The sequence below is a fragment of the Phocoena phocoena genome, chromosome 12 (genome assembly GCF_963924675.1).
Source record: "Phocoena phocoena chromosome 12, mPhoPho1.1, whole genome shotgun sequence".
Taxonomy (NCBI): Eukaryota; Metazoa; Chordata; class Mammalia; order Artiodactyla; family Phocoenidae; genus Phocoena; species Phocoena phocoena.
Window position 1 is genome coordinate 51,135,896 of NC_089230.1, and position 12,044 is coordinate 51,147,939.

At 47.9% G+C, this 12,044-nt stretch overlaps 1 protein-coding gene across 2 annotated transcripts in view; it reads left to right on the top strand.

The window, feature by feature from the left end:
• Positions 1 to 11,654, top strand: part of SCML4 (Scm polycomb group protein like 4) — a 57,909-nt gene extending 46,255 nt beyond the window's left edge. Inside the window, exons 5-7 of one of the 2 annotated variants that reach the window (XM_065889029.1) lie at positions 259 to 546; positions 8,706 to 8,851; positions 11,369 to 11,494. In XM_065889029.1, the coding sequence (XP_065745101.1) occupies positions 259 to 546; positions 8,706 to 8,851; positions 11,369 to 11,494 (560 nt within the window). Of the gene's footprint in view, positions 1 to 258; positions 547 to 8,705; positions 8,852 to 11,368 lie in introns of both variants that reach the window. The other variant, XM_065889030.1, reaches the window with a different exon arrangement.
• The last annotated feature ends 390 nt before the right edge of the window (positions 11,655 to 12,044 follow it).

Consider the following 12,044-nt stretch of genomic DNA (forward strand, 5'->3'; position numbering starts at 1 on the left):
CAAGATAATCACATTTTCCTCAGAACATGGAGGGTCACATGTCCCAATCCCTACTAAAATATGCTTCGTTGGTGAGGTGTCAATCTGCTGAGAGGTGAACTATTTGGGATTATGCCGTGGTATCCATTCCTTCTCATCTGCCATCCCCACAGATAGCGGCACCTGTGCTGCTGGGGAAAGGTTTTCCAAGACCCAGCACCAGGTGTCTTCATGAACTGCTCTCTGATCTCTGCTTCTCTGCTCTGCCTTCTTGCTTAGCAAAAGCAGTCACCACTGAGGAGTGCCTGGTGAACCCTGCGAGCATGAGCCGCTACAGCGTGGACTCCTCCTCCGCCTTTAGCCACAGGGGCTCCCTGCCCACCTCCTCTTCGTTGTACTGCAAGAGGCAGAACTCTGGAGACGGCCACCTTGGGGGAGGCTCAGCCACCACAGTCAGTGGTCCCCATACCAGCCCCATGTCCTCTGGAGGCCCCTCAGCACCTGGGCTGAGGCCCCATGGCTCCAGCCCCAAGAGAAACGGGACCTCTCTTGAAGGAAACAGATGTGGTAATGTAATGCATGCACTGGCTTCCCCATGACCTAACCTCCTCTGCCCTCGCCCTGGGACCACCAAATGTAGGGAGACCGGGGGACCGTGGCGGTTTGAACACAGCAATACTGGGAAATTAGAAGTTTCCACAAATCCCTTCATGGATTTTTGTTGTTCTTGAGGGCAGCTGACTTCAACCTTTGACCATAAGCAAAGAAAATGGTGTATTAGAGTAAGTTAGGCTGTAGGAATAAGTAGAATCCAAAATGTACAGTGGCTCAAATACAATAGAAGTTTTTTATCCAGGAGTCCAAAGTGGGTGTTCCTAGTTGGTGTGTGTATCCCAACTCAGGGACCCAGGATCTGTGAATTTCATGGCTCTCCTGTCCCCTATGGCCCCCATGCTCCACGCATCTAGTGGTAGAAACGGAAGGAACAAACGAGGAAGATGAACATGTTTCCCTAGAGCCTGAAAGTGATGCCCATCGCTTCTACTCACGTTTCATTGGCAAGAGCTGGCCATTTTACCACACTTAACTCTGGAGGAATCTGAGAGGTGTAGACTAGCTCTGTGCCCGGAAAAAGAAGAACCAGAAGGTGCTAAAGACTTTTCTCTTGCACAGTGGTCGACTCTTGGAGGGTACAAACACATAGGCAGACCAGAGTTAAGTAAAATTCCCACAATGCTGGTTATTTATTTATTTTTTTGTCCCGTAAGTTTTTTTGTTTTGGTTTGGTTTTCCATTTATTTATTTATTTAGGCTGCACCGGGTCTTAGTTGTGGCATGTGAACTCTTAGTTGTGGCATGCATGTGGGATCTAGTTCCCCAACCAGGGATCGAACCCAGGCCCCCTGTGTTGGGAGCCCAGAGTCTTACCCACTGGACCACTAGGAAAGGCCCCCCACAATACTGGTTATGATGCTACTTCTGTCTCACCCATTAAAGTTAGCTTATTGGAATGCAGTGTAGGAAGGTACTGTCATTCTAGGGGTAGCTTGATGTCCATTTTGATTTATGTTATTAAAAAAAATCATTTTCAATTCAGTATTTGAGTATGAATAGAGCATAGTGGATAATCACATGGACTATGGAGCCCGATGGCCTGGGCTGGAATCCTGGATCTGCCATTTTCTGACTGTGTGACCTTTTGCAAGTCTGAACTTCTTTGTGCCTCAGTTTCCTCACCTGTGAAATTGGAATCATAATAATAGCACCTACTTCACAGGTTTGTTGGGAGGATTAAATAAATTCATACGTGTATTTAGTACAAGGCCTAAGAGTTAGTAAGAACTCAATAAACATCAGCAATGACAGATCACGTGAACACACCCCTCAACAGATCACAGCCCATCAACTCTACACCTGAGAACTCTAAAGAAAGGAGGCCAGAGGCCCGGGAGTCAGGGAGTCTTCATCTTGCCCCTCTGGTGCCTCCTGCGGGCTGGCTGTCTTCTCTGGCATTTCTGTTCTGAGCCTTGGCTCGTCCACTGGTAGCCCTGACAGCCACAGTGGTGAGCTATTGCGTATGATCCCAGATCCTCCGCACACTCCCCTCAAAGAGCCTCACCATCACAGATGAGCCTCTGTGGGCCGAGGAGGGGAGGCAGTTTTGAGGGGCAAGGCACTGTTCCCTCAGCCATGGGGGCTCTTGCCAAACATGGATGGCCCTGCTCCCCAACATTGTCATGCAGGGCCGTCGGCCAGGCAGGTTTGAGTGGGCAGAGTCCATTTTCCAAAGGGGAGAGACGTTGTTGCATCTGATTTCTAAGAACAAGAGAAGGGAACAAAATTTGGCACAAACCCGCATCATAAAGTAAATGAGGGGAACAGTTATTTCCTAGGTTTATCCCCAGAGTTAGTGTAATATCAGACATATAGTAGGCGTTCAGGAAACATTCTTTCTCTCTACCCCATTCCACTCCCCCCATGGAGCCCAGTGCCCTCACATTGCCTCTGCTTGTTAAAGCCCTCATTCTGGGGTCCCTCTGCCCGTCACACGTCTCCTTCTCTCAGCCTCTTCTCCTCAATGCAATTCCCAGCTGCTCGAGGTGGTGATCACAGGACACCAGGCTGATTGAATGGACTCATAAACCTAAGAGTATTGCCATTCTTTAAAAAGGAGATATTTACTCTCCTATTTAAGTTGGTGAAATCTTAGACCCTATGTCTTAAGCGTAGGATTTCAAGCAGTAAGGGGAAGGCACGATTTGAATGGAGAGAACTTCTACCACTCCATCACTGAAGAGTTGTCTGCCCCATCCCAGCCCATCTGGTGGCCCAGATGAGGGGAATCCAGGACCCTTCAAAGGGGTCTCAGGTATTTAGCTCCCTCCCCCTTTCTCTTTCTGCCTCCTCCCAACAGAGTCCTGGGACGAACTCCCATCCCAACTCCAACAGCCCCCCTGTCCTTCCTTTTCATCTCTGCTTCAGCCCTTTGTTCTCCTGGAATTAGGTCCTCATCTACTGTCTGAATAATCTAGCCAAAGGGAAGCCCAGACCCTTGCTCAGAACAAGCTCTGAGAGAGCCCTCTCTGTCAGAGCCCTAGATGCACCCCAGGAGAGCCCTACTAGCTCTCCTAGTTGGTATTAAGCAGTTGGTATTAAGAAACCATATCTCTTTAAGGGGGTTTGACCTAAGTCATAAACCTGGAAGGGACATAGAAATGGATTCTCCCCCATGGTGCTAATCAAAATGGTTTAAAACCGCAGAAGCCAGAAAGTGGCATGGGGCTGCACAGGACAGTAGGTATCGATGACGGGACAAACTTCTCAGTCCTCTCTCTCATGTGAATACCTACCCTGGCCTCCTGTTGTCTTTTTTTTTTTTTTTAATGTGCAACTCTTTTATTTAAAAAATTATAAAATACTATTAAAGGACATAAAAATGGATAAATCAATAGTTAAATTATACCCATCAATTGACCCAATATCATGATGGTGCCAATGCTACCCAAATCACTGTATATGTTCCATTAAATATGTTCATGTCCTATGACCCAATAATACTTCTAGGAACATAACCTATAAAAACTTCCTCAGAGACATGTGCAAGGAAATTTTTTGCAGCACTGTTTGTAATTCCTCCTGCTGTCTTGATACATCATGCCCCTTGCCTCTGTCAGTGGACTCTGAAGGGATGTATTCAAAGGACACGTTTCCCTGTTTTTTGCTGATACTCAGGTGAAAATCTGAGCGCTCTCCTCTGTCTCTCATCCAAGATATAATCACTAAGAACTATAAAGAGGTTTTAGGGCTTCCCTGGTGGCGCAGTGGTTGAGAGTCCGCCTGCCGATGCGGGGGACGCGGGTTCGTGCCCCGGTCCGGGAAGATCCCACATGGGCCCGTGAGCCATGGCCGCTGAGCCTGCGCGTCCGGAGCCTGTGCTCCGCAGCGGGAGAGGCCACAACAGCGAGAGGCCTGCATACCACAAAAAAAATAATAATAATAAAAATTAAAAAAAAAGAGGTTTTAGATAACAAAAGCTTCCTGACATTTGCATTAACAGGACATGCTGTAGCATTCCCAACCACAAGTATGTCCAAGCTTCAGAATTGAAGAGACTCTGACATTGTTATTACCACTTATATGCTTTCCATGGGTTGGAGTTTGATTCCATAGGGTATGGTCTTGGGTGACGGATAGAGAACAATTCAGCAAGAGAAAGAAGAATGGGGACAGCGCTCGATGTGGGGGGCGGGGAATGAGTGAAGGTGCGGCACGGCTTATTCATTCCAAGGAAAGAGAAGAGTTTGTGCAGGGACGCCAAGGGAATGAATTCATGCTGGGAAATTTGGGGTTCAAGTCAAGCAGACTGGGCTTTCTTTACTCTGTGGAAACCAGACATGGCTGAACAGGGAAGTGAGCTGATGACCACAGAATTTAGGAAGACAAATCTATTGGCCATTATGGAATGATACATAATAATAAGAATAGCAACTATCTTTTGATTATTTCTTACCGTTTAATGCTTCACATTATCCTATTTAATCCTCACAACATGGTAGGTGTTTGACAGGTGAGGCAACTACGACTCAAAGAGATGTTGGTCAGTCCTGGCCAGAAGATACTTATGGAGCACAATATGCCAGGGCCTCTTCTGAGGTCCAAGGATGGAGCTGTGAGCAAGACAGATGTGGGCCCTGCTCGCTGACAGCATCCAATTCCAGAGAGGCAAACGTTAACAAATGTTCCCAAATGATTCTGAGGGGCCCCTTTTGGAGACTGATGGGCTTCCTTCCAAGATGCTTCTTGTCAGGCTCCAGCCCAAAGCCATATAGTCACTTGACTCCTACAATACTTTTGAGAAACAAGATGAAGAAACAGAGGCTCATAGAGAATAGAATGATCAGGTCCAGGAAGGGGCTCAAAACCTGGCCATTGGCTCTGCATTCACTGTGCTTTGCACACAGACACAGTGATGAGGCTACAGATGTGTGAGAAAGGAGCTCCCTCGTGTTGCCCGGGACAGCCTGTGGTGTGAAGGGACCTTGGAGATCCTTCCTAACTCCTTATTTCACACCAAAGAAGCACAGAGACGCTTGCACAGAGGGTGGGTGGTAAGGGCTTCTAACTCCCAGCTCATTGTTCCTTCCATTCTTCCACATGATTCTATTGTTAGCTAAAAAGTTTCCTCTGAATTATGAATGAACAAAAGGAAATTATGCATGTGCTTGTGGGTCTGTGTGAGACAGAGAGCGACTCACAGGCAGCAGCACGAGTACCGGGGCTGTGAAGATATCCGGGGTTGCTTTAGACAGATTCACAGTCAGTCTATTCCTGGTGGATGTGAGTTCAGTGTTAGAAACAGCCACCACCATCCTTCATTCTACATCCATTCACAGCTGGGTTTTACTATACACACGTCTCCCGCATCGCCCAGGGAACAGACCCGACCACGTATGAAGTTCTCGGCGCTGGAGAATGCCACCTCCCATAAAGGCGGTTGGCAAGCGCTTTGCGTGCTCTGTTCCTTTAGGAGCAAGATATTTTCACTTCTATCATGTCTGACTGCTGTCCAGTCACATCTGCCTGGCCTGGCTGTGTCAGGCCAGACCCATCTGTCTTCCTGACATCTTCGCAGCAGCTGGAGGGGCTAGTGTGCTTATTATCTTTGTGTGAGCACAGGCCATTGCAAAGGCTCTTCCAACCTGCTAGAAAGTTCCCTCTCTTCCTCCTAGAGCTAATTCATGTGCTTTGGATCCTGTGCAGGTCCTGAGGTGTGACAGCTTCCTGCTGCTGTCTTGTATGACTGTGAGGCACCTCAGAGAGCAAAAATGACAATGCCCACAGCTAGTACCAGGTGCCAGGAGCGGAGCCACTTCCCCTCCACATTCATCACCTGGAGAGCCTCCCCATAAAGACAAGCCAGACCACCTTGCTCAACTCCATGGCTGTGGCTCATGGGGAAAGTGTTTCCCTGGCCTTTTGCTCAAAGGACCTTAGGCTCCCATGGATGATGTTGTGAGTCGGTCTGGTGGTTTTCCTTCCTGTCAAACACAGGAAATTAGATTTGACCTCCGCTCTGATCACTCTAAAATCATTCTTGGCACTGAAGACTTCCCGCCTTTGTAATCAGAGCATCTGTTATCACCCTGATTATGGCCGACGCTCCGATGGGGCAGGCTCCAAAGGCAAATGCGATTTCCGTGGTTCCTCTTCCTCATGTTGAGTGCAGATGTCTTTAAATGCAGTGAAATCATCTCTAAAAAGCATGTGTCGGCATTCAGATGGTCCTAGGGTGTATTAACAGTTTCCCGCCAAAATGCACCGCCCCAGCCCTTGCCAAATCACCTTAGGGGACCCTTCCAGGTCCAACAAGGAAAAAAGGCAGGGAAAATCTCAAAGTAAATCCAATTCTCAACCGAACTATTATGTATTTAGGACAGACTTCAAATGTGATGCTGTACTTTTCTCAGCACTGCTGGAGAACCGTGCACTTCTCAAGTACATTGAAAAGAGGAGGAAAAAAGGAGACAGCAGAAAACCACTGCACCCTGAGATTAAAGAAGGGAAATGGAAGTGAAGGCTTCCCAACTTCTAACTTAGATTTATTCTGTAGGGAAGCTGCTTCATTGTTCAGAGCCTGAAAATAGGATTAAGGATTACTCGCACAAAGCTTTTGTGTAAGTTACTTATACTGTTTCTGCGAAGTATATTGATTCATTTTACATTCATTGAACCCATATTACAAATATATTTGCATGGAGCTGTGGAGAGTCAATGATTGTAAACTCTGTAATGAGAGGATCCCATTTTTCACCAAACACTTTGCCCAGGACCTGGTACACAAGAGACACTCAGTAGATGTCCGTGGACGAAAAGGGGGAAGATGCAAAAGATCATTCTCGAGAAATTAAAACTAACTGGAGGTTACAGGCAAGCACATGCATAATGGTAATACAAGGCAGATGTGGAAAGCATCTTTAAGAAAAGTGCAGACAAAGATTTGGGAGTTAAAGGTAGAGGAAGATGACATCCAGATGGCAGGACACGGAAATGCTGCCTGTGAAGGGGTCTACCTGGGCTTTGATGGCTGGTAGAGCTTCTTTGGAAAGGAGGGAAGGTAAACACCTTCTAGAGAGAAGCAAAAGCACTAGCTAAGGTGGAGACTGGAAGCTGGAGGAACTTTCGGTCAGAACCAGTATGCCCAGATGGGAGTGTGCAGAAGGGCAGGGAGGCAGGCAGGGAGGCGGGCAGGGAGGCAGGCAGGGTGCCTCCTTCCCTCTGTGGACCACCTGATGCAGGTCAGCCATAAGGCCAGCCCCAATCCCACTTGCATCCTCACAGCTGCCCTTCCAGGTGGAGAGCATTGCCATTTTACAGCTAGCGACGGGCAGCTCCAGGATTTGTCCCTAGGTTTCTCTGGCACCAAAGCTCTTCCTCTCTATCCAGGCAGGAAAGATGTTATTGAGACCAAAGAGAGCCCTTGATCTTGTGCTAGAGTACGGACTTGGTGCACGGGCGAGGGGCATCCACAAGGGGCACTAGGGAGAGTGTGAAGACATGACAGTTTTTGCTCTAGAAGGAATAAAGCGTGAGGTGAGGACATCTGCTAGAAAACCTTTGTAGAGGGTCAGGTAAGAAGTTCCCGGATTGGGGCAGCAGGGATGGAAGAGAGGAGACCAGTGTGAGAGACATCCTTCTAATAGCTTCAGAATAATTAAATGCGGGGAGCAAATAAGGGACAGGAGGTAGAGATATCACTGAGGTTTCAGAAACATGAGAGATAGGAGGGGATGCTTGTTCTAGGGAAAGAGGATGAATTCGTTTGGGACATATAAAACAAGTCACCCCCTAAATATTGCCTAAATATTGATTCACTATTCTCTCCTCCTTCATATGTCCTGCACCTTTTAATCTGCCATGTGGGAAAAGCATTTATGCAGCAATGCAACTCATGCCACAATCACTGACCAGGGACCAGCTGTGGACCAGGCACAGGCTTAGGCTCCTGTTGTCAAGGAATCCCTCGTCTAGTGGGAGGTTGGAGTGCGTGCTCTGACAGACCTGAGGGTTGGCGAGGTGCTCAGTGTAGGCGGTGAGTCTTCTTTCTGCACATGCAGAGCAGGGCATGGACCTCTCACAGACAGGGCTTCTGAGATTGTGGCACCAGAGACCCAGGACAAGCACAAAATGCCCCTCCATTCTGCTGCGTCCTTCTTGTCTCAGGGCTGTGGCACCAGAGACCCAGGACAAGCACAAAATGCCCCTCCATTCTGCTGCGTCCTTCTTATCTCAGGGCGACACCAGTGGAGGCGGAAAGGACCTGAAGTCGTTTTGGCATCACAGCACTACAGAGGTCTATTTGGAGCTTCATGGAACCTGGTTACAGCAGGCCCGGGGCCCACTGAGACAGGACTGATCAGGAGGGGTCTTTAAAACTCTAACATGGGTCAGCATTTCAACCTGCTGGAGGAGATCTGTTTTCCAATGCTCTATTCCCTGGGAGAGCAGAGAAGCTCTGTGTAGAGGGGGAGGCTGCTGCCCTTAGGAGTAGCCTCCGGTGCTCCAGGCTCCTGCCAAGAGCAGGCACTTCTGGCCTTTCTCTGTCACAGAAGGTCACTCGGGCCGCCGCCTTGGACTCGAGGGCCAGGTGGGGACAGGAGGCACCAGGTAGGTGCCAAGGCCCGAGGCCTGCTGTCTCATGGCCTCCCTCTCTGTGCTCTACCTTCCAGCCTCAAGCCCTTTTCCGGACAGGCAGGACACCCGGCGGCCAAGGAGCAGGAACCCCTCTACCTGGTCCGTGGAGGATGTGGTCTGGTTCGTGAAAGACGCAGACCCGCAGGCTCTGGGGCCCCATGTGGAGCTCTTCCGGAAGCATGTACGCGCAGTGGTGGGCCTGGGGGCGGTCGGGGGCTGCGGGGGGCTCTGCGCTATGCCCGGGCGCACCACTCAAGGGAGGCCAGACGGAACCACAGGGTTCTCAGAGCGGACCAACCACCTAGTTTTGTTTGTCCCATCCGTTCCCTCACTTTGGCCTTTATCAGGAGTGCCTGTTTTCCTGCCCATCCATCCGTCTGTCTGTGCGTCCGTCTGTGCATAAACAAACATTTATAGCACACCTACAATATGCCAACAGACAGTGCCTATTCCTAAGCTGCTTTGAGGATTAAATGAGAAAATGCACATAAAGTGTTCAGTACAGCGCCTGGCTCGTAGATGACCTTTGGTTAGCAGGCCATCTACACATTCACATAATTATTTAGGAGATTCTAAAATATGTAAGGATGGTAATTTTTTTAAAAAAGGTAAGAATTAGTACTTTACCTGCCAAGCTTCCTATCTCAGTTATCGACTGTTGCTATAACCTGTCACCACAAACGTAGTAGCTTAAAACCACACAAGTTTATTATCTTACAGTTCAGTGGGTCAGGAGTCTGACAGGGGTCTCACCGGGCTAAGACCAAGGTGTCGGTGGGGCTGACATTCTTTCTGGATGCTCTAGGGAGAACTCATTTCCTTCCCTTTTCAGCACTGAGATCCGCCCTCATTCTTGGCTCCTACCTCGCTGTCCTCATCCTCAGAGCCAACAACATCAAGCTGAGTCCTTCCCAGGCTGCCAACTCTGGTTTTTTCTTCTGATTTCTTCTTCCACTTTGAAGGGCCCTGTGATTGCACTGTCTTCTCCCTCCCCAGTAATTCAGGATACGCTTCCTATTTTAAAGGCAGCTGATTAGAAGCCTTAATTCCATCTGCAGCCTTAATTCCCCTTTGCCAGGTAACCTAACATATTCACAGGTTTCAGGGATTAGGACGTAGCAAGGACCGCAGAGGGGTTATGTTTAGACAGATCTGGGTGGGAGGACTCTGGCTTCCTTCCAGCATGACAGGAGGCAGTGGAAGTCTAGGAAGTGGGGGAAAGAGAGAACATTCGGCAGTGAGGCCCCTGGGAGGGCCCGCAGATGAGCTCTGAGTGACGCAGGGTAGGTGCTCCATCACTGCTGGCTGAGTGGCTGGCTGGATAGAGGAATGAGAGGGGCTGCTCTATGAGTCCTGTACTGTGCCTCTTCTCCCCACCTGAGCACCCAAAATCTCTACCCTTGGTCTCTAGTAATCTGAAAATAGCACTATAGGTGAAGGAGGAAACCCAGCCTTACTAAGGAGTGATACAGTGTGGTAGTACAGGGGGAATGATCGGCTACAGCAGTGAAAAATGTGGTACCTGTTGGTATGCTCTCGGGGTTCTTGTACATGTAGCATAGATGACCTTTACAGTGTCCCTCCCACCTTCCCACCTGCATTAGGTGTTCTTTTTTTTAATTTGTATTTATTTATTTTTTGAACTTATTTATTTTATGTATGTATTGTTTTGGCTGCACTGGGTCTTCATTGCAGTTCAACATGCAGTCTGGAGGGTTACCATTCTCAGAGACAAATGGGAGCAATATCAGGACCTCAGAGGATTGGCATTCCCTTAGTAATTATTTGTGCTAAACCCTCAGATGAAGCAGGTGCATTATTTAGTTGTATGCCACCTAGTATTATTGACAGGGCCAAAAAAACACCTGAAATCCCTTATAGAGTGTTGTTAGCAATTTGGTAATCAGCGAAAGGCAGGTGAGTGTCCCACGGAAAGAAACCAGAGATTAGGATGATGGATGGAAGTCAGGGCCTTATACCAGCACCTGGAATGGAAAGGTAACTACTAGTTTCAGGGTCTAATGGGGTGATACTTTGCCTTAGTCAGTCCAGGCTACTGTAACAAAGTACCACGGACTGGCTGGCTTAGGAACAACAGTGATTTATTTCTCAGTTCTGGATGCTGGAAGTCCAAGATCAGGTTGCCATCAAGGTCTGCTTTTGGTGAGACCCTTCTTCCAGGTTTCGGACTGCCATCTTCCCATTGCATGAGGACACTAACCCCATTCACGAGGGCTCCACCCTCATGACCTAATTACTTCCCAAAGTCTCACCTCCAAATACCACCACTTGGAGGTTAGGATTTCAGCATATGAATTTGGGGAGAGGGTAGGGGGGGCACATTCAGTCCATTGAATACTTCTTGCTTGTTTAGCCCTAGATTGGATGAAGAGATAAATGTATGTGGGATATTGGGAGTATGGCTGGGACTATGTTAGATTCCTTCAATCAGGAGAGAGCAGGAATATGAAAGATCCAGTGTATCATATGACCCCAGGGAGAATATGGGAAGAGGAGCACATAGTATTTGTAGGCTTTCGTTTATTTTCTTAAGGTCTTGCCTTGGGACTAAAAGAATATGCATCTAAGTAAATCCATATTCCCTTACTTTACTCCCTGACCATACTCTAACTGTGGCCACTATTTGATTACTTTGACCACTTTCTGGGTTTTCTTTTTTCTGATTCTGTTCCACCAGGAGATTGATGGCAATGCCCTCCTGTTGCTGAAGAGTGACATGATCATGAAATACTTGGGCCTAAAGCTGGGACCTGCACTGAAACTCTGCTACCATATCGATAAACTGAAGCAAGCCAAGTTCTGAAGGTGTTTAAAAGATAGAAGCAAAATCCAGACAACAGATCTCCAGATCATCTTCTGCCTTACCAACATTTGCCACCATCACAAAGATTCTCTCCTGAAAAAGGACAGCCACAAAGACTTGGTCTTTTTATAAAACTCGTGCATCTTGACCTTTTAAAAAATTCAACATGGTCCTTTTGAAAGGTTCTTCTGTGTTAATGATTTGCCAAAAAATTACAAAGAAGCCTGTTATTTTTAACATTTCTGGTAGGTTGGTTGCTCTTAGGGTGGGTACTGCTTTTATAATGAGAGTGTGGGGAACTGAATGCTATCACCCAAGGAAGACGCTGGAGACGTCCAAGGATGTGAGAAGAACCTTTGTCCCTGCAGGCTCTGTGGGGACGCCCACCGCAGCACTACCTGTCTTTAGCTCTGACTTGGGGACCCTCTCATTGTGAGCCTTGCTTAATTCAGCTCTGGAAGCTGTCTTCTGAGGATAAATGCCTCACCTTGCACTATCTGGAAAACTTGAATTCTTTTGCTCTCTGAAAGAGAAGGAAAAAAAATCTTTT